We start from the raw sequence: 24,113 nt of genomic DNA, 5'->3' as shown, positions 1-24,113 counted from the left end.
GACCGTGGTATATTATATAGATGTACATTTCTCATTAGTGATTAGTGGATTGTGCTGCGCTGAGCACCAGTCGGTCCGAGTGTCGGTCCATTCGTATATTTTATTAGACGCCTTTTACCTGCTTGTCTACTTCATGTCTTCGTGGTGACAACTGACTGTAATGAGAAGTGCCTATATAGTGATTGCTGATCTCATATTTGGGTGAGTGTAATAATTATTTGATGATGTATTAGTGGAATATTTTTTTCTTCAACAATCTACAATTTCTATACAAAACTATACACTAGACGTATAAATATCGATTGATACCCAATGTTTTTATACCCAAGGTATATCTACTTTGTATTATTAGTATTTTTTCTTGTTATATTATTAATTAGTTTCGATTAATGAGTTTGGGGAGGATAATCTAAACATATTTTTATCTTTTATGTAAAATAATATATGCGCCTTAAGCAAACCTCTATGTATCACACCTAGCTGTGTGTGCATTTACATACCTATATAGTCAGTACTTCAGTTTAGTCTCATAAAATACGTATGTTTTTTTTTTTATAATTTTGTATTGTATATAATATCTTGTACAGTGTACACGTCATGTATCACCAGCCTAGTTCAATAAAGTAATTATTTATTGCAGAAATAGATCATTATCAAGAATCATCTGATTCATCTGAGTATATCAAATTAATATCACCATAGAAGCAACATCTTATCACACTAGTTAGTTATGGGTATGTACAAAAAAGTTGTAGGTTCCTATGTTTATAATTTATTTTAAAAATATATTTTAGACTCAAGCACGAATTAAGATTAATTACTAATTAGTGGATTTAAGTCAATGTTTACTTCAAATTTTGGTATCGTAGTATCGTGATATTGTTATTACTTACATATTTATTACAATATTCATTCATTTATCTATATTCTTTGTGTGGAACTGTGAACTGATTAGAAAAAAAAAATAAGATAATAACTACAAGTTACCTAATTATTAAATAACTTGGTAACTTTAAAAAGTAACTATCAACAATTATTTAAGTGCTAATTTGTTTGTAATTTTTTCAATGTATAACATTTTTTAATAACGTCCAACATGAGCTATATGGACATTTACAGGTAAAACTATTTTTCATTGAAATGTACCTATTTTTTGTTTATAATATTTACATTAATGTAGTATTATACTCTTGTAAAAACCTTAATATAATAATTTATTCGTTAAAAAACCGGCTTTGAAGATAAAGCTCTACAACTTTATAGATTTTGTTAGATATAGCATACAACTGCCATTTTTGTTAAAGTTAGGTAGGTAGAAAGGTAAAGTTAGATTTCATATTAATCTATAAATTGGTGATGTCTGAAATGGCATAAGTAAAAATACTCGTAAAAATATTTTATTTTTCTAACTGATTCTTGCTAAAGCTTTGTTCATCACAAAATTTCTATAATAAATGGTTTTCTATTCTAAAAAAAAAAAATCACCATGGAGACGAATAAAATGTAAGAATTACCTCATTCCCACTAGGTATACCTATATACAATTAATGGTTCATACACTTTCTTTGAAGTGGAAAATATTGTGTAGCATGCTACGTTTTTGTCACACAATCTTCACTTTTTTATACTTTGGCTACAGGGCCGGACTGGGTAGTCAGGACCTTTGAGAAATATTTTTCTACTGGCGAATAACTTACTATAGTGGCTCCATATTGGACAAATTTTAATATTAATAAATAATATTGGCCATATCACATTTGTTGACAGCGCACTATAATATTATAGCTGTCATAAAAATTGTAATGCAGGATTACGGCCATTTTCTCCTACCAGCCCAAAATGTTGTCTTGAATGCTGGACTGGCCAATCCGGCCCTGTTGGGCTATGGTTCCGTACACAATCTATAGGTACCTACCATAGACAAATTACTGGTGAAACTAAATCATCTCCATGAATATGGTAAAAAGTATCTACTATACAGATCATAGGTGAATACAATTATCGTAGTATTGTCTATCAATTTTTCAAATGAACAATTAATGTTAACCTATTTAAAAAATAAAAATTGTACCACTCCATTGCATATGGAACAATTCCATTATTAACATTAATACATATTGATGAGAAGATTATAATTAATAAGATCATTTAAAACTAATGTGATTAATTATCTTTTTCAAACTATATTCAACAAAAATGTACTCAGATTAGACTAAATTGTTTCTCACAAGTTTTCAATATATTATAATTAATGACAGCCAGCAAGGTTTGTTATCTTTATATTACATAATATTAGATTTTTATGTATGTTATATAATTAATATATGTTTACTTTTTGCGCCTTTATGTAGGTAGGTAGGTAATTTTAGGAATGTAAAAATTTAAAACACTTAAGGCAAACGGCATTAATAAACACTAAACAGTTAATGAATCAATAGTGAGCCAATTTTCCCTTCAACAAGATTTAGTCGCCCCAAGATTGGACCTTTCAATTTTTATAATAATTAATTTAATCAATTTTTTTTATATAACTTGATATTAGTATACAAAAGAATAAAAAATGCATAGCTCTCCAACAGAAAGTATAGTACCTATCTTAAAATTAAAATAATAATAAATGATAAATAATTTACTATAATTGTTACTACTATTACCTATATGGCTATATATTGTCAAATTATGGAAATACCTTTGTTTGAAAAATTATTTTGTATTTTAATACTTCTTAATGTAAGCCGTAATATTGAAATTTAATAAAGAACAGTTCTGGCTAGGGCCCGGATTTATATGCAATAAAAAATCTATAAAAATGCAGATTCATATCATAAATATGCAAAAAATATGTAAAATTATTTTTTATACAAATTAACAATACAATGTGTCCCGGGGCGAAGTGACTGGCCCCCGTCATATGAAAATTACCTAAAATGACGAAAAAATAACCTTTAAAGTGAGGGTCTAACTTTCTTTTTTTTTGAGTTATGGGCAATTTAAGTTTTTTTAAACCAAACCAAAACGTCGACGGATTTTTTTATACTTCTCCGAAACTTTTCAACATTTTAACAAAATTTTTATTTTATTTTAAAGCTATTTAATTGTCCTTTCAACCAACATACACAATTAAACCAAACTTATGTAAATTATTATTGTTAAATTTTTTTTATCAAAAGTTGGAGTTTTTAAAAATGAAAATAGTATTACTCAAAATAATTCAATATTTAGTATGGGTTATTTAGTTAGGTTATTTTTTCGTCATTTTAGGTATACTTTCATATGACGGCGGCCGGTCACTTCGCCCCGGGACACATTGTATATTATGTATAAAAATTGTGTTTATTAAAAAAAAAAATGCAAAATAACATTTTTAATGACGTGTAAATATAAAAACATTATAAATTAATTAAAGTACCTATAACTATTTATATTAAATTATTATTTATTATTATTGGACAAGTACCAGCATTAAGTCATAAATATTGATTTAAAGGTTTCGAATTGAAAATTTCTACGATTATCTCGAAGCATACTTTTGTATTTGGATAAATCTTCAACTGACAGTTCCTCGTCTTCATCACATTCAGTTACCTCGCCATTGATTTTTTTCAATGTAGAATATCCACGGTTTTTTGATAAAGACTAAACTAAAATTAAATTCTGTGTTACCCAATACGTGTTGTACAGTAACTATACTGTTATCTAATGTGGACATGTTTGGGTAATAGTCAGTTTACCACTTGAAAATCCAATATTTTTTGTCATTTGTCGGCCGTTGATAATGTCATAATGATGATGTCGATTGTCAATGGGTATCTTTACAGGTATCTTTACAGACGTAAATTCTATGAATTGTAGAATATGCAACATTTATGCAACTGTCAAGAAATATGCTATAAATATGCATTTTCATTCAAATATGCAAAAATAAAAATTAACCCTAGAATCTTCATATTACGAAACGTCAACATTTATAATCAAAATTATTCTAGGTGAACTGTAGAAGAATATGCATTTGCATATAAATCCAGGCCCTAGTTATGGTCTAAAAAAGGCAATTTTTTTTCAAAAAAACTAAAATAAAACTTATAAAATTATTTCTAAATTCCATTTTAAAATTTTAAGCATGAATTTTAACTTTAAAATTATGTCTGATTAATTTATCAATTAAATCTGCAGTGAATATTTTTGTTGCCAACGCCAAGGTACAGATCTAAAACATATTATAAACCTTGATGCAATGCATAAAAGTATTAAATTGCCATAAACCCATAATAATTTATTATAAGTGAAAAAAATGATGTTTTAAGTACAATAAAATCTGTTCAAATTCAAGTAAAAACGAATCCTGTAAATAAAATGTATGATAGAAAAATAAAATAAATGCAATTTTGTATAGGTATTTCAGGTGTGAAACAAATTTGTATTTTACTTTAGATGTTCTAAGACTTATCAAAATAAAAAAATATCACCCGAGACATGTTAATTATCCTTTAGACATGTATACTTACCTCAAATAGGAAAATATTAGATAATTTTCTTTTTTTAAACATTATTTATCAATATTAAAATATTCTGTTTGCAATTTTGCATCACTATATTCTGAACTGTATATTATAAGAGTAACCTCGGGTGGTGGGCTTCTTCACATTGGCTATGGTTAACACTTGTACAGTTCCTCTTTGTGTCAGAATAATGTGTTCATGAATCACATTGATATTTGACCCATGTAATTACTATAGATATTATAGATTTGTAGATATAGGTTTAGTAAGTTGTCCAAAATGTTAAGGTGTCTTGCCTAGTGTCGGATACACTGAGTTTTCTTAAGACTACCACTATAATAGAATTGTTGCTTATATAGATACCACTACATATTTTTCGTTAATATAAATAAACATTTAACATTAATCATACAAAATGTAATATCGAATATTGTTTCATTTAATTCAATAGCAAATTATATTTATTACACACAAATTTCCATACACTAAGACACATATTATATAATATTATCTAATACTTAACAGCATAGTTTATATTATATAACTAAGTAATCATGAATTAATTAATTATATAAAACTTATTTTAGATATGGTATTAAGAATTGTTTAAATTTAAACGAGAGTACTCAATTAACTGAAAAATTTATTCAGCTGGTGACCTTAATTGTAGTACATTAAATAATAATATACTCTGAAGTATATCTATAGATAAATATTTAATCTCGAAGCATTGGCAATTTTTCATGCAAAACGCATGTAGATTTGGTATCAAAATTAACAATTGGCTCTTGGCACTGGTTATCACTTTGAAGAACATTGCAAGCTCTGAATAAAATTTGCTTCGGATCTTTGAGGATATGTTTCCTGCAATACTTACTTTTTGGTATCATTTTTCCCGTGCATTTTATACCCATTTCTACATATGTACAATGTGGAAGATGTGATTTTCCTTTATTGTTTAGTAATGAAGTGGCTCTTATTTTTCTATCCATTGCTGTTTTAAATACTACAGCCTCTTGTCCTATTGTCATTTTTTGATAATGTTGCAATAGTTTTAGCTTACGGAATTTTGCATATTCTTCATCATTTGTCCATTTTGATTTATTTAGTTGTCCATATGATTCAGAATCACATTTTTTATTTATTAAGTATTCACGACGTTTTACTCGATATTTAAATAATAAATATCTATGAAAAAAAATAAGAGATGAATTATTAAATTAGGTGGCTACGTAGGTTTTATTTGAAATAAAATATTTTTAATATTACCTGTATTCTTGTGCATATAACAATTGTAGCCGTATAAATTTATTCCTCACTCTACGTACAGCTTCTTTTTCAGAAAGTTTTGGCATATTGCACAAAGGGTCTGATTTGGTCAAATCTATGTCCTCTAGCAATGGAATTTGTTTGAATAAGTCCACAGTAACAGTTTTAGTTGGTTCTTCGTCTTCCAATGGTTTGGAATCATCTAAGTTTTGTTTATATCTTTCTTTGAGAAGTTTTTTTGAGTCTATTTCATTGAACGGGTTTAAACTTTTATATTTGGTAGCATAATGACCAAATTCTTTTTTTAAATCAATTTGTTTTTTTCCTTCCATCTTTCCAATGTATAGTTTAATAACGTTTCAACTATACCTACAAGAGATATTTAACGCTGTTACATATTTTATTACGTTTCACGTACGAACTACGAATTATGACTAATGATTACTGATTAGTGATTACTTTAAATAGTTATTACTTAGGTTTATTATTTTCTCACTGGGCAGTTGTAAATATTGTAAATTTATTGTGATGTAGCACAGAACAAACACACACACACAATATAACCTCAACGACGTGTTGTGGTAAGTACCAAGTATCCTGGTATCCGCGGTACGATGTGGTATGCTCTTGGTTTGTCATCAATCACGCATGCGCACATTCATTTGATTTAACAGCTGTTGAATCAATCTTGTTTTTCCATTGTCTTTTCATGACGTTGGTCCGTTTTGGGCAGTGGAGTATTGTATTTTCCTACTTCCGTGGACGCGATTACGCGAATTTCGTTTGCCTTTAGCGAGACGTTCATTCGAATCATGGCAGATTTCGTTAAACGAATTTCGATTAACTGTTCGATAAAGAACCATGAACGCCGTTGTTTATAACAAATCGTTCTATACAAATATTCCCAGTACTATTCGCTTCCGGTTTTGTGGTGAGTGCCAATGGAATGAATAGGTGTTGGGTTTGTAGCGTCGATCAGAATTTACCTACTTGGGACTAACATCTATTGAGCATATATCATGTTATTAATTACATTATTTTGATAAAATATTTTGTGCCGTTGATTTTATTTTTTCTTTGAATAATTTTCAGTGGGGATATGATGATTTTCTTTGAAGTCGCTTATTTATTTATTTATTTATTTACCTGATAATAATTATTGCAGGGAATTGTGATTTGATTGTGGCATGATTAAATTGCTTGGAGGTGACGTCTATGGCCGAACAAGCTAGTTCCGCGTTGGGTAACGCGTCTTCTATTAGTACCAGGTTAGAACTTGAAAAACCGTTTTATTACTACAAATATTTTTTTTATTCGTTACTATATAGTTGGGTAATATATTTAAATTATGATTACAGGAGGGGAAATATAGAAGGAAATACTAGATCTAGAGTCGGTTCTCGCAAAGATAGTAAAAAAATCACAAATAATCAAGTGGATGTGGCTACACTAAATTTAGATATTACTGAAACACCGTGAGTATTTTTAAATTTTTTTGTATGGTACCTACTATTAGTGATTAACATAGGTATTATATAATATATCATTTTAACTGTTTCAGAATTGTGAATGAATCATCTGCATCAATTCAAAGAAGTCGTAAAAGTAAATCAAGTACTAGGAATACTCGCACCAGTAATTCTAATACGCTAATAGTAAGTGCATCAATGTTGTATCAAAGCAACATCAACTTAGGTAGTGATGTTATAAAATTTAAAATAACAACTCTAAATAGATACTTACTAGTATGTAGGATTTTTGAATAAAATTCTTAAAATATAACCTTTCAACTGTAAGCTTTTAAAATACATTATATAATATTATATATTGTATCTAGCGTCAGATGAATACATTTTTTAGTAGTTCATATAATTGTATGTATTAAATGTTAAATTATAGGTAAATATTTTATTTCAATTAGATTCATAGTTTTGTTAATTTCTATTTTTTTTTTTTTTTTTAATTTTACAGCAAAAAGAATTACCAGGTACAAGTAGAAAATCAACAATATCCAAATCGCCCAAAAATAGTAAGCATTTTAATTTTTAATATTTATATTTAAAGGATATTTAGTATATAAATAATTTTGAATTGTTTTTATGCAATGATTTATCATTGAATTTAAATGTAATACATCAATAATTGATTATTATAGTGACTTTCCAGTGTTTTTGTAACTGCACCTTAAATTAATAATCCTAATATTTAAAAAAACTAATAAGAAAATATAATTACTCATTTGTAAGCACTTTATGTGGTTTACTCATGAATCAAGATATTTATATCTAATTTGAATTTTACATTTTCCATACATTGTATTTTAGTATATATTTTTTTGATATCATATATATAATTATGTATTGTATGAATATATAACGTGTTCATACTAAGAGGTGCCCTTTAATATTTTGACTGGATAATGTTGATTTTGGAAGGTGAAAAGGTATACCTACTGAAATAAACATTTTTAGAAAATTTCATATGTTTAACCCTTTTTCGGGTATGCATGGTGCAATACAATTACTTTTTTCAAATTTTTCTCCATAAATTCAGATTGATTTTATCATTTCTTTTACAGAGTTAATGTAAGTTTTATTTTATGAATATTTTTAGCATTCCTTTGTTTTTGTAATTTACATAAATTTTACTTTCAATAAACAATAACTTAAAATGATGAAAATTACAAAATTGTAATTTGGATTTTCTTATTTAATAAACATGAGTTTCATTTGTGTCTTAGTTTACAAATAATCATTTAACAATATCTGGGATATCTCGAGTATTAAATATCATTAAAAACAGCGATTATTTGTTAATCTGTAGAAAAAAATTGGTCTTGTCATTTAAATAAAAGTAAGTGGTATTAAGCATGCGTCTACTGAAAGAGTTAAACATGATACTTTTTTTCACCTCCCAAATACCAATTTCAATCCAATGTTATCCAGGTGAAATATTAAGTGTTATCTCTTAACATATACTCACTGTTTTTCGTATTTAGAACTTAATCTATTCATATTTTTTTTTTATAGGAAAACAGAAAGTAGATAACTCGATTTTCAGCCCTGCTGAAAATAGATATCCATTGCGTAGTAAATCAAAAGGATCATTACGCTCTGAAGAAATTAATTTAACTAACGAACTTTCTACTCACGAAACAGAACCTTCTCCGAATAAACGCCCTAAATTAGAACTCCCTACGCTGGGTATAATTTATTTAATTCTGTACGTTATTAAAACTTAAATATTATAACTTTAACATTTATAGGTACGTCTTCAAGTCAAAGTAAGAATAGGGAGGAAACTAATTTACGCGCGTCTTTACCGTTGCGTAGGAAACGAGGAAGACCAACAACGGGGTCTTGTGCTAGTAGCAGGTATTAAAACAGTTTACTATTTAGTATTTACCTACATTGATTAATAATTTATGCATTTTACATTTTAAAATTTATTGTAATAATTTTACCTTTTTTCGCTATAATTATTTATATAGTCGCCGCGGTAATACCAAAGCGAGTGGAAGAGAGGCTGCAGAATTGGCTATGGAAGGAGTGGTTGAAGGGGATGGAATGGCTGAAGGCAATGACAACATGAATAATATACTACCTTCCACATCTAGTTCAATTAGCACTAATGCCCCTGAAATGGCTACATCATCATCTACCACTTCCAATACTAATCCGTCTTCATCTGGCACACAAGCTACTGGAGGTGGTGTGAACTGTAATTTTTTCAAATCAGTTTATTATGAACCATAATACATGAGCCATAACAACTTATACTATATTTATTTAAGGGCCTACAGCATGGAGTAGTGGAACTACTAGTCATGATAGTGAAGAGGAAGGTGAAGTTGGACGTTTACAAGCATTATTAGAATCTAGAGGATTACCACCCCATTTATTTGGCGCATTAGCCCCTCGTATGCACCATTTGTTCAATCGTTCTATGGGTGCTGCATCTACAAGTATGGATTTATTTAAAAAATATATAATTTCAGTGCTATTATACATATTTTACTTTATTTAATTTTATATAAAAAAAAAATATTTAATATAATTTTCTTTTGTAGCTTCTAAAGCTCAACAATTATTACAAGGAATGCAAGCTACAGGAGATGAAGGACAGCAACTTCAAGCTGTTATTGAAATGTGCCAAATGTTGGTTATGGGTAATGAAGATACTTTAACTGGATTTCCTGTGAAACCTGTAGTTACTGCACTAATAGTTTTACTTTCGATGGAACACAATTTTGACATGGTATGTTGTATAAATCAATAATTTTGTATATTTTTTAATTTGTAGTTAACTAATGTAAGATAAGAAAAAAAGAATTTTTAGTTATTAACATAATTTATCATAACGAGTTTTATTTAAACATCATAAACTATTGCTTCATTATATTAAATACTGTAATAGTGTTGAAGAATATTTTATGTATAAACATTTTTTTTTTAAATGTATTAATTGGGCCATTTTTTATTTTCTTGATAAATCGTCCAAATTCCATATATATATATACTTTTATTACATTATGATATTTTTAGATGAATCATGCTTGTCGTGCTTTGACTTATATGATGGAAGCACTTCCTCGTTCATCAGCGGCAGTTCTTGATGCTGTTCCAGCAATGCTGGATAAACTGCAAGCAATCCAATGTATGGATGTTGCTGAACAATCTCTTTCTGCTTTAGAAATGCTTTCGAGAAGACATGGTCGATCTATTTTACAATCTGTAAGTACATATTTAAGATTACATGACTATCGTTATAATTTTAGATAACCTTGTAATTGTTAAATTAAAATGTTAAAACTTTTTTGTTTTTAGAATGGTGTGGCTGCATGTTTAACTTTTATAGATTTCTTTAGTATTAATGCACAAAGAGCAGCTCTAGCTATCACTGCAAATTGTTGTCAAAACATGAACGCTGATGAATTTCATTATGTTTCCAAATCATTACCATTACTATCAAGTCGTATTACTCAACAGGTATACACTATTTATTATAAATATTAAAACTAATAATATATTGTTTGACAATGTAGTTGTTGATTACTATTGATGGGTCGATTTCATTATGATTAAAAATAATACCAAAGTATTTAACATCTCGATATTATTTTAAAATCCAACATAAAATAAATATTTTAAATATTAATACTACAAAGAAAAAATCAGTTTTGGGTAAACTGTAGTAATATTCTGCCGCTGCAGTTGTTCTGTTGATAAAAACATGTTCACATTATAGCATTACACCATTGATTATAAATACTTTGATTACTATTTTCTATTTATAATCAATGTCAGCATGTATAGTATGGTGTATTTTTATGACATACCTAATTTCAAAAACATTTGACACTATAATTTTGAAAACTGTTGCATTCGGATGATCTACATTCTACAGACTGGAATTGTATTTATTTAGTTTTTTTTAGTGTTATTTAAGTTGATTTATATTTTATGTAATTAAAAAAATTTGGTAATGAGTTAACATAATATGGACCGTTAAGTATAAAATATGAAGTCTCGGTTGGGTTGGAAAAAAATTTTAAAAATTGGTTAATGACATAAATTGGGCTTTGACCCATCACTAATTATAATGTTGTATTTTTAATATTAGGACAAGAAAAGTGTAGAAAGTGTTTGTTTAGCATTTAGTCGTCTGGTTGAGAACTTTCAATCTGATCCTATTAAATTAAAAGAAATTGCAAGTGATGAACTTTTGACTAACCTTCAACAATTGGTAATATATTTGATTTGCTTTATTTGGTAATTATTAAATGTTAATCAACTTATTACTCTATTTAGGTTGTTGCATCTCCTCCTGTTATGAGTACAAATACATTTATTATGGTGTTGAGAATGATGTCAACATTATGTACTAACTGTCCAGAATTGTCACAAACTTTACTGAAAAATAATATTGCTGAAACTCTTGGCTACCTTCTTACTGGATCTCCTTCTCCAGAACTTACTCAGGTAAAAAATAAGTATTTATTAGTATATTTGATATAACTATTTGTTATACAAGTTTACTTTTTATTAATTATTAAATATGTCTATACCTTAAAAATTTTATTTTAGATTGAATTGCTTCCAAGAAGTTCCCAAGAATTATATGAAGTTACATGTCTTATTGGTGAACTCATGCCAAGATTGCCTGCTGATGGATTATTTTCAGTTGATAGTCTTCTTGATCGTCATGGTATTTATGGTGCAATTCAAGGATCAGGATCTTCTCAACAAATGGTACAGTGGCAATGGAGGGATGATAGATCTATGTGGCATTCTTATACATCATTAGATTCAAGAATAATCGAGGTATAGGTCACAATTTATATTTTCACTAATTAATAACAACATAGGTAGTGGATTATGGCATAAGGGTCAGTAGAATACTCACATTTTTTTTTAATGTGGATTTTCAAAACTTGAAAAATTCAATATTTCATAAATGTTGATTACTAAAATCTAGAAAATTTTCGAGATCAACGTGTTAGCCATATAAAGTGGTATAATATATATATATAAATTGTTTAGATGCTCTTGGGAATCACAAGATTTTATACGGGATTGGAAACTAATTTGCTCTGTAGGTGATAATAAGAATTTTTTTCCTTATATATATTTTCATTGACCAGTATGGAACAAATTTTTGATTTTAAATAGAATTTTTTTTAAAATAAATTACATAGATTTATCAAAACAACTGATAGTCACAATAATAGAATTGCCCATACCATATTTTTTAATGATTAGAACAGCACATAAACAATTGTTTTTATCCATTTTAGGTTGCGCATCAAGCCGGTGAAGATGAAGTTCTTTTAAGTCATGCTCCCTATACAATCGACCTCCATTCTATGAGACAAATCAATGAAGATACTGGTACTACACGAGCAATTCAACGTAAAGTCTTAACAGTTCCATCATCTTTCAATAACAACCATCAAACAAGGTCTACCACTGACATAGAAACAGTAGTTGCATCATTTGGGTAATATATATTTTACTATAAATATAATGAATGGATTACAATAGTATAAGTTATTAAAAATTAATCCATCCAGCCTATAATTTCTTTTGCTCAACGATTTTATATTTTTTATCTTGTTTATAAAATGTATATTGAAGTTAAATTACATTCATACAGTGCATGCACTGAGAACTGAACTTTTAAATGTACAAGCATTTTATGTATTTGTTTTAGTAAAACCCATATTTTGTTTATTAATGTTGCTTAATGTTTTTAGTGAAAATGAACTGGCTGGAGCATTTGTACGTTTATTATTTAGTATTTTATATGAAGTTTATAATAGTTCAGCTGGTCCCTTGGTCAGATATAAATGTCTACGTGCATTGTTGCGTATGGTTTACTACTCTCCAGCAGAATTGCTTTTGGTAATTAAAACAAAATAAGTACCTAATAATTATGATTTTATATGTCTAAAATGATTTAACAGGTTAAGCGCCAAGCCAAAAAATTAAGTTTTGAATATAGCGCCATGTAGGGTCTACGGACCCTACGTGGCGCTTAACCTGTTAACTATGTTCATACTTCAGTACAATTTATTATTATAAAAATGTGACAAGTATTTTTTTTTTACAAATTTAGTGTAATATACATATAATAATCAATAATTCCATTCTTATAGGATGTAATATAATTAATTCATTTGTGTAAACACATTTAATCTATTCATATTTTATATATTGTAATAAAGAGTATGAATATACAGAATAATATTTTTAAGTTTTGTTGACTGATAATATTAATGGTTTGGAATGGCTAGATTATTTATTGTTGACTACACTAAAAATAATATTTGTTAAGTTCTAAAAAGTGTTATCATCTTACATATTTGTGTAGGGTATGTATTCTTGAATGTTTTATATCTTAAATTGGTATAAATATGTTTTTTAGAAGGTTGTTACTCAAAAACAAATGGTTGCTAGTCATATTGCTGGTATGATGGCATCACAAGATTTACGTATTGTGGTTGGTGCGATGCAGATGGCTGAAATTTTAATGCAAAAACTACCCCAAGTTTTTGAAACTCATTTTATACGTGAGGGTGTTATGCATCAAGTTAAACTATTAGCTGAAGCTGATATTCAAACACCTGTAAAGTGTTCTCCTTCTACATCAAGTGCAGGAGTTGAAGGACTACCAGGACCATCTAGAAGTACTCATAATGGTTATTTTGAATTTTATTATCTAAATATTTATTACATTTTCTTATTAGAAAACCTTTTATATTTTAATTAATATACATTCTGTAGACAATACTTTAAATCAATGTCCAATACCAGCTGAAAATGGAAATAATGAAGTTCAATCTACAACTAGTGGTACTGAAGTCGAAGCAGAGTCTGTACCAGAAGCAACTATCTTAGCTCAAGTAGCTCGTTGTTCTACAAAGTATGTAAATTGTATACTTTATGATGAACTCGGACTAGTTTTTAGATTTTTCATTCTTTTTTATGATACAAGTTTGTTTCATTCTTACCAAAGTGATCCATAAACTTAATTTTACCCTCTAAACTTAAAACAAATGCAATGCTAACCTAACCTTTTTTTTTTATATTAATTTCAAATTTGTCTGTTAATTAATATTTTTATAGTCGTATGTCAGAAGTATTTAAACGAAATAAAAAACATAACAAACGGCAATCTGCCAGTGCTGCCCGTAAAAAAGGAAATCAAGACAATGAAGTGAATGATGTACAAACTATAGCTAGTAGTAGCGCTAGTAGCAGTAATACTCTTTCGCCTAATTCTGCTCAAGCTATTACACTACATGAATTTTTTATCTCAAAAGGTAAATATTTATACATAATTTAATATATATTTTAATCATCAAAACAAAAGGTGCAGTTGTTTGAATCTGCCAAAGTTTCTACTGTTGCTTTACTGAATAATTTAATATTGATAATAACTATTGACCATTGTACCAATATCTAATTTACATTCAATATACGTTTTTGTTTGGCTTTTAAAAATGTGTAATTCCATGATTTGTAAATTCACTATTAATATTGTTAAACGATTTATACCACATGTAAAGTTGAAATTTTCCAATTCTATTTATCTGTGGTTACAGTGTTTAGTGCTGTTAACTCATATTAATCTATCTAAAATCGTGACAAGTGTCAAATATATTATACCTAACCCAGATTACTAAAAAAAGTAAAACCGCAAACAATTGATGCAACACGTAGTAGTCAAAATATAGCAGCTTGATTCTAACTTTGGTTTATTGTATTGTGGTAGTATTTAACAATAACAACTTGATCCATCCCCAAGATCAACAAAATAGAAATGCAACCTATTTAAGTATCACATTATTATACAATTTTGTACAAAAGAAGTCTGACAATCATTCATTTCAAATTATTACATCTGATTGAGAACTAGATGAAGCCATTAGATAAATATTAAATTAAAAACTCGGCCAAATATTTTTTTCATGACCACAAGTATAATATCAATATTTTTAATTTAAGGTAACACTTCTGCTTCACGTGCTGTTGGTGTTAATTCATCATCATCAAGGACACGTTTTTCCAATTCAAATTTTAAATCAACTTCAGGGTTTTTAGCATCGTTAAATCCAGCAAGACTTTTAAGAAGTACAGAAAGGGCATTTTCTAAAGTAATTACTCATGATTCTATATTCATATATATCTTATATATATAAAAATCTTGTTTTTGTATATGTTAATATTAATAATAATAATAATAATAATAATAATGTTTAAGGAATTAACCAAAAATCCCAATATGCACATCAATGGAGCAGCTACGTTAACAAATCCAGCATCAAATATAAGTGCTGTGAATAAAGAAAAAGCTAAACTATGGGTGAAAGAAAGATCACAACAATTTATGATTTCATATGATAAAAGTACAAAAGATGAAGAAATGACTACAGAAAATGAACAATCAGAAAGTATTTTAGCACGTCTTACAAAAGCTATTAGTAAATTACAAAATGAGGTAAAATAAGTGTATTGACTTATGATATAAAATTATAATTAAATTATTTTTTCGTATATTAATTAGGGAAATGAAGATATTAATGCTCTTTTGGAATTAAGAGAAATAGTGTTGACCTCAGACATATCACCATTTGAAGTCAATCATAGTGGATTAATCAAGTCACTTACTGTTTATTTAACTGAAGTCACATTAGGTTTCGATCATAGAAGTGATAGATTACGAAAGTTTTTACATGTTTTTGCTGGATATCCTGTAAGTGTGACAAACATTAAATAATAACATTCAGGTTAGGTTAGTGGTCACTAACTTAAATGTCATATATACTTATGGAGTGCAGACACTTTTATGGACCACTTTGTATATATAAATAAATTAAATAGCACATAATGTTTACTATACAGATAGAATATGAAAATGTATGATAAATAATTTAAACAACATACATTAACTTATTTTCAATTTAGACCAGAATTTATGATCAAAATTAATTTGTTAAGTATCTATTCATTATTCATTTTTATGTTATAGATCGATAGTTTTGAACCGTTTACAAAGAGTCAAAACAATATAGAAACTCGACCCTTTTCTGCATTAATAGGAAAGTTGGGTAGTTGTGTATCACAGTTGGAACAATTTCCAGTAAAAGTACATGACTTATCAACTGGTGCTGGAAATAGTGCTTTGAAATTTTTTAATACACATCAACTTAAAGTAAATGACTTAATATTTATTCTTCTGTACTAAATAACTAATACTAATCAAATTATTTTTTAGTGTCTGTTACAAAGGCATCCAGATTGCAATAATTTGAAACAATGGAAAAGTGGAACTGTTAAAATTGATCCATTAGCTTTAGTACAAGCAATTGAAAGATATTTAGTGGTTAGGGGCTTTTCTCATATTAGAGAAAATAATCAATCTAAATCTGATGATGACAACTCTGATGATGATATTGATGACACATTGGTAAATATTGTTTAGTAATAATATTGGTACATTTATGTTGTGCATTTTCTATTGTACTTTGAAAGATAAGTTTAGGTACACAGTCTGTGGTTTTAAATATAGCTTAGGGCATGGTTAAGATGTATTATTAAAACATAGTTTTAAATCCGATCGCAATATTAAAAAATGTTGTGAAATCTTTTAATTTTTTGAATATATGTAAGTAAAATTATTAAAATAATAAAACTCAAGAATTCTACGATAAAAATTTGTTGATAGTTAATATTAAATAAAACAATTCTCTGGGAACTTCATCCGATTCAATTATCAAATTTTGTATTGCATGTATACAATTTTTTTGTTACAAATCATTGTAAAACTTTCTAATTATACAATTGACCTGTCAATCTGACAACCATTAATGGTTATATCATTCATTTATTTATTCTATGGTTTTACTGGTAGAAAAATATTTGCAATTGGAACAAAACCACCTGAAAACCAAATAATGCTGTTGTTTGTTTATATTATTAATTTTTTGTGTTAGTGTATTAATACTTATTTCTACCTAAAAATTGTTTTATAAAGTACATTAAGAAGTTATCTTAAATACATCTTTTGTGCCTTTTTATGTGTTGTAAATGCTGGAGTTTTTAAACTCTAATTTTGTATTTACAGGCGGCGGTTGTGATTGGACAAGGATCGGCAAGACATAAATTACAATTTCTCATAGGAAATCATGTACTTCCTTATAATATGACTGTTTACCAAGCTGTTCGTCAATTTTCTACAACCAGTGATATGGAGACTGATAATGAATCCGAACTTCCGTTGGGGTCAGCTGGAATATGGGTTCAAACACATACCATTTATTACAGGTATAAAAAAAAATAGTGCTTTGACCAATGATATAACTTGAAATAATACTGTTAACAGTGGTAGAAATGAGAGTTCAATTTTCAAGAAATTAATTTGAACTTAGTTCTTATTTATTATGTTCTTGAACGTTCTTGGTTTGTTCATGGACAAATTAATTTTCGTACATCATATTTATATTTATAACATTTAATAAGTTTAATTTATATAATAATAATACATTGGAGAAGAAACACAGGAAACTTTAAATTTCTGGCTAAGGCTGTTTATTACCAGAGAAAAAATTTTGCATATAAATATAATTTGTTCATCAACGGTTGTTGTTTGAGTAATCAATAATTTGTTCATTCTACCTAGTATCTACAGCTGTTGATCGATTTAATTAGCAACATATTACTCTATATCATGGCTTTAGTTGCATATAGATAACACAAAACATAGACTAACCATTGGCAAAACAAATTAACACTGGGAGCGCTGTTCACACCTATCGTACTGATGGCGGGTTCCTCCTACGAAGAGTCGGGAGATCGTATTTATTTTCTCATTTTGTTTTAAGTGATGTTTATTTAAATGTATTTGATAATATTAGTAGAAATTGTACTTCCCAATTTATACAGTTAGCTATAAAAGCGTATTTGATTTTTATATTTTTATTTAATTGTTTCTACCAGGGCACGTATCGTTAGCTTGTTTTACCAATTCATAAATAATATTATGGTTTTACCAATACATAAATAATATTATGTATGGCTATTTATAAAAATAAAAGTGATAAAATCTCAACGGAAAAAAGTCTTAATAATTTGTGCATCGTTTTGCTGTGCATGCATATTTAATATTTATAATTAACAGGGATAATTGTAGAGACCATACAAACTAGTATTAATAAAAAATCAAATTCAAATTGGGTGAACTTAAAAAAGTTCATTTTAAAAACTATGAAATAGAATTCATATTTAATTTCTTGAACTTGAACTACCTAATTTTTAAAAAGAACTTTCCCTTCACTGACTGTTAATACCATGCTTCATGCAACCCTGTCATTTTTTAATATTAATGTTATTTCTCGTGCATTATGGTGATGAGGTTTTTAAGAATGGTATCCAAATCCATTAAGAGGATGTCATAACCGCATGTGTTGTCTCTGTCTTACTAATGTACAACATAGCAAAAACTGATCCTATATGTTCAGAAATTTTGGAGCCACTACTACGAACACAGAAAGATAAAAGTTGTCCCGCGCAAAACAGTTGTAGATTAGTGTTGTAAATTTGTAAGATGGAGACAACACATGCGGGTGTGACATCCTCTTAAAAAGTAATCTAATGTTAAATAACACGTGGTTTTTAATTTTATATTGTATATTGGAGCTGAAAACTTAAATGTTGAAGGTGGGGGGGGGGGGGTTCCTAGTAGATTATTTGATTTGGCTGGTACCTTGGTGTGGCATTTTCTAGATGGGTCCCAGTGTTTCTCCACCTAATTGGTTCCATAAATAAACATTTTCCTTCTCATTCATTTAATATACAGGCTTAGTTGTACAATCCCCGATTAATGTTAACTAAAGTTAAATTGACTGAATTTGCCTGGTAATAAAATTTGTTATCAGCTGATTAAGCTTAACAGATGTGTAACCATAGATGGAAAATCTGGCCCTTAGAACTGCCTGTGATCTATAAATTAAATCACTTGTGTATAATTAAAAATATATTATTATTTAAGTTTGTATATACAAAACTATGTTAGGTTGTCATTATTAAGTTCTGCCACAATATTATATTCAATAACTAAAAGACGTTAAATTAATTTTTTAGACATACAATTATAATGAAAATATTATAACTTTGTTTTTATCACTATTTTATAGATTTATTGTCAAGTTTTATAGGTACTTATAACAATTAATGAAAATATATATATTTTTTTTAAAGACCTTTGCCAGAAGATACTGAAGTACATTCACCTAAACCTACTACTAGCAGTTCAGGTAAAAAAGGAAGATCAGGAACTCACAAAAGTGCCTCTAAAAAAGTGAAGGATGAACTATGGTTAGGTAAATAATCTATTTTTCTTTTATTATTTTATGCTAAACTTGTGCACCATATACATAAATATTTTGAACTATTAATATATTTTTGTAATAACTAATACCTAATAGAAGAGGTATATTAATCATGATTGTTTTCGTTTTTGTAGAAGGAGTAGTGTCTCCCGTCAAATCATCACTTGAACCATATCTTCAATTATCATTGCCTGAGTATGTTCAAATTCAAGATCCTTCATTGCCAGTACTCAGTCTTCTAAGAGTTTTAAACGCCATTAATAGGTATTGGACTTCATTGTATCCAACACAACTTCATAATAATTCTATCATACCATTTAGTGTAAGTAAACACTTTAATTTAATATAAAAAATATATATATATAATGTTCGATACTATCCATCTGTTTTAGGAATTTATTAATGTTAAAATATCTGCAAAAGCAAACAGGCAACTTCAAGACCCGTTAGTAATAATGACTGGCAACTTGCCTGCTTGGCTTCAACAAGTTGCATCGGCATGGTAAGTAAAAAAAAAAAAATCTTAAATAAATTTAAATTTTCCATGTATTTTAAATTTTTTTAGTGCATTCTTACTGCCATTTGAAACGCGACAATTATTATTTTATGCGACTGTATTTGACCGGGATCGTGCATTGCAACGTTTACTTGACTCTAGTTCTGAGCTTCAAGGTGCTGGAAATAATACTAATGGTGACATGCATGATCGTGTTGCACCACGTCTTGATAGACGTAAACGTTCAGTAACTAGATCTAATATACTTTCTCAAGCTGAAGCTGTGATATCTGAAAATGCTACTTCCCGAGCCTTACTAGAAATACAATATGAAGATGAAGTAATTATAATTTAAACTGACTAAACGTATTTATTATTAAATTCAATTTTTTCAGGTGGGAACAGGTTTAGGACCAACTTTAGAATTTTATGCATTAGTCTCAAAAGAGTTACAAAAAGCTGATTTAGAATTATGGAACAATCCTTCAAAATCTGAATCTGACACTTATGTTTATTCATCAGAAGGACTTTATCCTAATCCATTATCTCGAACTAGTAAACTTCCACATCAAGTTAAAATGAAATCAAAATTTAAATTTTTAGGAAAGTTCATGGCCAAGGCGATTATGGATTCGAGACTAGTAAGATATAAAATTATAAATTGAACTATGTCATCAATCAATAAATATTATTATTTTTTTAAGCTGGATTTACCATTAAGTATTACCATGTACCGTTGGCTATTAGGCCATGAAAATTATCTTACCCTTGGCGATCTTTCATACATAGTTCCTGAAATATACAAAACTTTATCACAACTTCATCAGTTAGTCCTTGAAAAAAGACTAATCCTTATTGATAATTCCCTAAATGATGAACAAAAAACTGAAAAGGTATTTTACATAACAGATCAATAACTTAATTAAAAAAATTATGATTCTTGGGGGATTTCTTTGAACTTTATTTTAAATTTCAGATTAAAAGAATAACTTTAGATGGCTGTCCAGTAGAAGATTTAGGACTTAATTTCACATTACCTGGACATGCCTCAATTGAATTACGCAAAAATGGTCTAAATATAGATGTCACAATTGACAATTTGGAAAAATATATTCAGGTAATTAAAAAAAAAAATATATGTTTTCTACTTTTGGTGATGATTTTGGATTTGATTTTTAGTTGGTGTGTCATTGGTTTTTACGGGAAGGTGTTTCCAAGCAGATGGAAAGCCTCAGAGAAGGATTTGAAAGTGTATTCTCTCTTAAACGCCTTGGACAATTATTCTATCCTGAAGAGTTAGAAGCAATATTTTGTGGGCATACAAACACAACTAAAAATTGGGATGTGCGTATGTTATCAGAGTCATGTCGCTTGGACCATGGATATACAGGAAATTCTAGAGCTATCGGATTTCTTTTCAAAATATTGTCAGAGTATGATTATCAACAACAAAGAGACTTTTTGAGATTTGTTACTGGAGCGCCACGTCTTCCTGTTGGAGGTAAACATACATATATATGCTTATTGTTTAATAAATATAAACTTTTCTCTGGTTAGGTCTCATCTTGAGTTTTGGGTCAATTGTCTGGACACTGCACTATTTTTCACGTAAAAATCTTACCGAAAAAGTTCAGTAAAAATATTAGATCTGAGCCGGTAACACTTTTTTCCGATATCCGATATTCCAATTAATATTGCTGATCTTTTTTTAATAACCGATCCGATATTTCATTTGCAAAAAAACTTAAAAACCCGGTATTTTTCAAAAACCGATACCCGATATAAAATAAATAATTAATTAATGAATAATTTTAAATATTTTTTTAGTTGAATAAAAATAAAACAATATAATATTAATACATAATTATAAAATATTCAATAATCAAACTTTAAATCACTATACTAAATAATAAATAATTATTTTTCTTGCCTTCTTTGATATATTTTTTAATAAAATATATTTTGGGGATGGCCAGAATGATATAAAGAAAATATTTAAATACATAGAAAATATTTGTAATGTATTTTACACGGATCCTACACGCTAAAGTGGAAAACAATAAAATAATTAGGGATGGGCCGATAGTAAAACCGATACTCGATATCGGCCGATATTGGTGGTATCGGGTTTATCGGTATCAGTTTTTTTTTAAAACCGATATTTGAACCGATACCAAAAAAAAAAAAACAAATCAGCATAATAGCATTTTTATAAATTGTAATAGTTAAATGTAAAATGATAATATTATTTTGGTTGATAGTATCGGTGATATTTTAATATCGGTTCATTGTTTATGCTGAAAATGTTTGTTTTCGAATATATCGGGTATCGGTTGCATATATCGGAATATCGGGTATCGGTAAAAAGAGGTATTGGCCCAACCCTAAAAATAATAATAATACAAAATGGTAAATCCACGAATAAAATAATAAATAATTTATGTATTGTGGGAAATGGGGATGGCCACATTAAAATTATAAATAAAAAAAATTAAATACATAATATAATTATTTGTAATGTACCAAATTTGCCGTGGCAAACACCAATTACATAAACTAATAATATACGTAATGATAGATATATAATAAATACAATCGCAGGTTATGGTTATTGTTCAGCTATAATATCAGCCAAGATAGGCAGTCACGATAATAGCCGTGGTCTCGTATTACAGAAAAGTATAATTTTGGTTAATCTTAGATAACAGTATTGTGATGTTGTCAAAAAACAGGGTAGTCTCGTATAACAGGAAAGTACCAAATGTTTATGTTACTTTAAATTTACATGCTTAAATTAATGTTTTGAAATGTTTAGTCACTTCTTGGTCATTATTGTTACAATTTTTGTTATGTTGATTAATTTTGTATTATTATGCAATATGCTGTTTCATTATTATTTATGTCATACTTTTTTTTTAATTTTGTTATCTATTTAATTTATATCGTTATTAAATTTAGCAGAAAATGTATACATAATTATTTTGTATTTTGCTAAAGGGTTTTAAAACCTGTAAAGGCCCTGTCAAACAAAAATCTTTATTTTGTAATTATGTAGTTACAACGCTGCGTTATTCATGCGCGTGAAAGCACCACGCCAATGAGCCATTTACCGCTTTAACGTGCATTATAATGCTTTCTGTTTGACAGAGCCTTGATGAATAAATAAAAATATTTATAAGGATAACTTAAAACAATTTTGTGTTTTAGGTTTCAAATCACTCTCTCCTGCATTGACAATTGTGCGGCGAATATTTGATGATAGTGATAATCCAGACGACTATTTACCATCTGTAATGACATGTGTAAACTACCTGAAACTACCAGATTACTCCAGCATAGACTTAATGAGAAAAAAACTACAACTTGCTGCCTCTGAAGGACAACATTCCTTCCACCTTTCGTAATTACTGCAGAGTAAATTTCTTAATGTAGTATCATTACTTAAAAAATATATATATAATACTATTTGATATATTCCAACTTAATAATTACATGTATTGTTAATGGCAGAATAATTATCTGGTTAAAACTTACATTATTAATAAAAAAAAAGGCAATATTTATATATATTTCTCTCCATAATATACATATATATTATATATTATTTAGTAATTTTCTTTTTATAATTTTTGTGTAAATAATATGCATATAAATAATGCAAAACAAGTTTGTTTTTAGGGTTATTTTTTATTTTTAAACTATTGAAATTGCTTTTATTTTAAATATTAATTTAATATTTTTAAGATCTCTAAAATGTTTCTTTGTTCTTGGGTGTGTGATATATTATATAATATATTAATATATATATTATATATAATACTTTTTTTAGCACGTGTAACATTTGAAATACATTCCATTTTAGTATCTTTATAATTTAGAATATTTGTACAAAAACATCCCAAGAAGTTTTGTCTTTTTTTTTATCAATATTATTATTATTTCATTTGACTATGAAAAA

The 24,113-nt window shown here is 28.0% G+C and overlaps 2 protein-coding genes across 8 annotated transcripts; one reads left to right on the top strand and one right to left on the bottom strand.

Moving 5' to 3' along the window:
• The first annotated feature begins 60 nt into the window (after positions 1-60).
• Positions 61-23,965, top strand: LOC100169130 (E3 ubiquitin-protein ligase TRIP12). Of its 7 annotated transcripts, XM_008179947.3 has the most exons (36): positions 61-201; positions 641-734; positions 6,934-7,036; positions 7,127-7,243; positions 7,330-7,423; positions 7,740-7,797; positions 8,798-8,971; positions 9,034-9,142; positions 9,259-9,488; positions 9,562-9,732; positions 9,838-10,025; positions 10,313-10,501; positions 10,595-10,756; positions 11,391-11,513; positions 11,579-11,749; positions 11,855-12,091; positions 12,565-12,767; positions 13,024-13,171; positions 13,695-13,968; positions 14,054-14,192; positions 14,396-14,592; positions 15,278-15,426; positions 15,534-15,770; positions 15,837-16,025; positions 16,302-16,484; positions 16,548-16,739; positions 17,397-17,596; positions 19,529-19,650; positions 19,794-19,981; positions 20,052-20,161; positions 20,225-20,495; positions 20,551-20,796; positions 20,860-21,048; positions 21,132-21,272; positions 21,335-21,656; positions 23,363-23,754. In XM_008179947.3, exons 3-36 carry the CDS (start codon positions 6,984-6,986, stop codon positions 23,557-23,559), a joined length of 5,973 nt encoding a protein of 1,990 aa, XP_008178169.1. In that variant the 5' UTR covers positions 61-201; positions 641-734; positions 6,934-6,983; the 3' UTR covers positions 23,560-23,754. The 7 variants fall into 7 exon arrangements, with proteins under 7 accessions (XP_008178169.1, XP_008178145.1, XP_008178206.1 ...); XM_008179923.3 differs by lacking the exon at positions 641-734; XM_008179984.3 differs by lacking the exons at positions 61-201; positions 641-734 and adding an exon at positions 1,012-1,119 and having other exon boundaries at positions 23,363-23,965.
• On the bottom strand, positions 4,921-6,324 carry LOC100168461 (KAT8 regulatory NSL complex subunit 2). The gene is made up of 2 exons (XM_008180110.2): positions 5,769-6,324; positions 4,921-5,687 (listed from the first exon to the last, which is right to left on the bottom strand). Exons 1-2 carry the CDS (start codon positions 6,098-6,100, stop codon positions 5,216-5,218), a joined length of 804 nt encoding a protein of 267 aa, XP_008178332.1. The 5' UTR covers positions 6,101-6,324; the 3' UTR covers positions 4,921-5,215.
• Positions 23,966-24,113: the final 148 nt, after the last annotated feature.

The sequence above is a fragment of the Acyrthosiphon pisum genome, chromosome A1 (genome assembly GCF_005508785.2).
Source record: "Acyrthosiphon pisum isolate AL4f chromosome A1, pea_aphid_22Mar2018_4r6ur, whole genome shotgun sequence".
In the NCBI taxonomy this organism is placed as follows: Eukaryota; Metazoa; Arthropoda; class Insecta; order Hemiptera; family Aphididae; genus Acyrthosiphon; species Acyrthosiphon pisum.
The sequence above is the reverse complement of the archived record's forward strand: the minus strand, read 5'-3'. Positions and strand labels throughout refer to the sequence as shown.

Bases quoted from the DNA above. Each gene is read 5' to 3' on its own strand.
- LOC100169130 (XM_008179984.3), top strand. From the start codon at position 6,984: ATGGCCGAACAAGCTAGTTCCGCGTTGGGTAACGCGTCTTCTATTAGT. The intron at 7,424-7,739 runs GTAAGTGCATCA...TTAATTTTACAG, and splicing joins GTAATTCTAATACGCTAATA to CAAAAAGAATTACCAGGTAC. The intron at 12,768-13,023 runs GTAATATATATT...TAATGTTTTTAG, and splicing joins ACAGTAGTTGCATCATTTGG to TGAAAATGAACTGGCTGGAG.
- LOC100168461 (XM_008180110.2), bottom strand. From the start codon at position 6,100: ATGGAAGGAAAAAAACAAATTGATTTAAAAAAAGAATTTGGTCATTAT. The intron at 5,688-5,768 runs GTAATATTAAAA...TTTTTTTCATAG, and splicing joins TTATATGCACAAGAATACAG to ATATTTATTATTTAAATATC.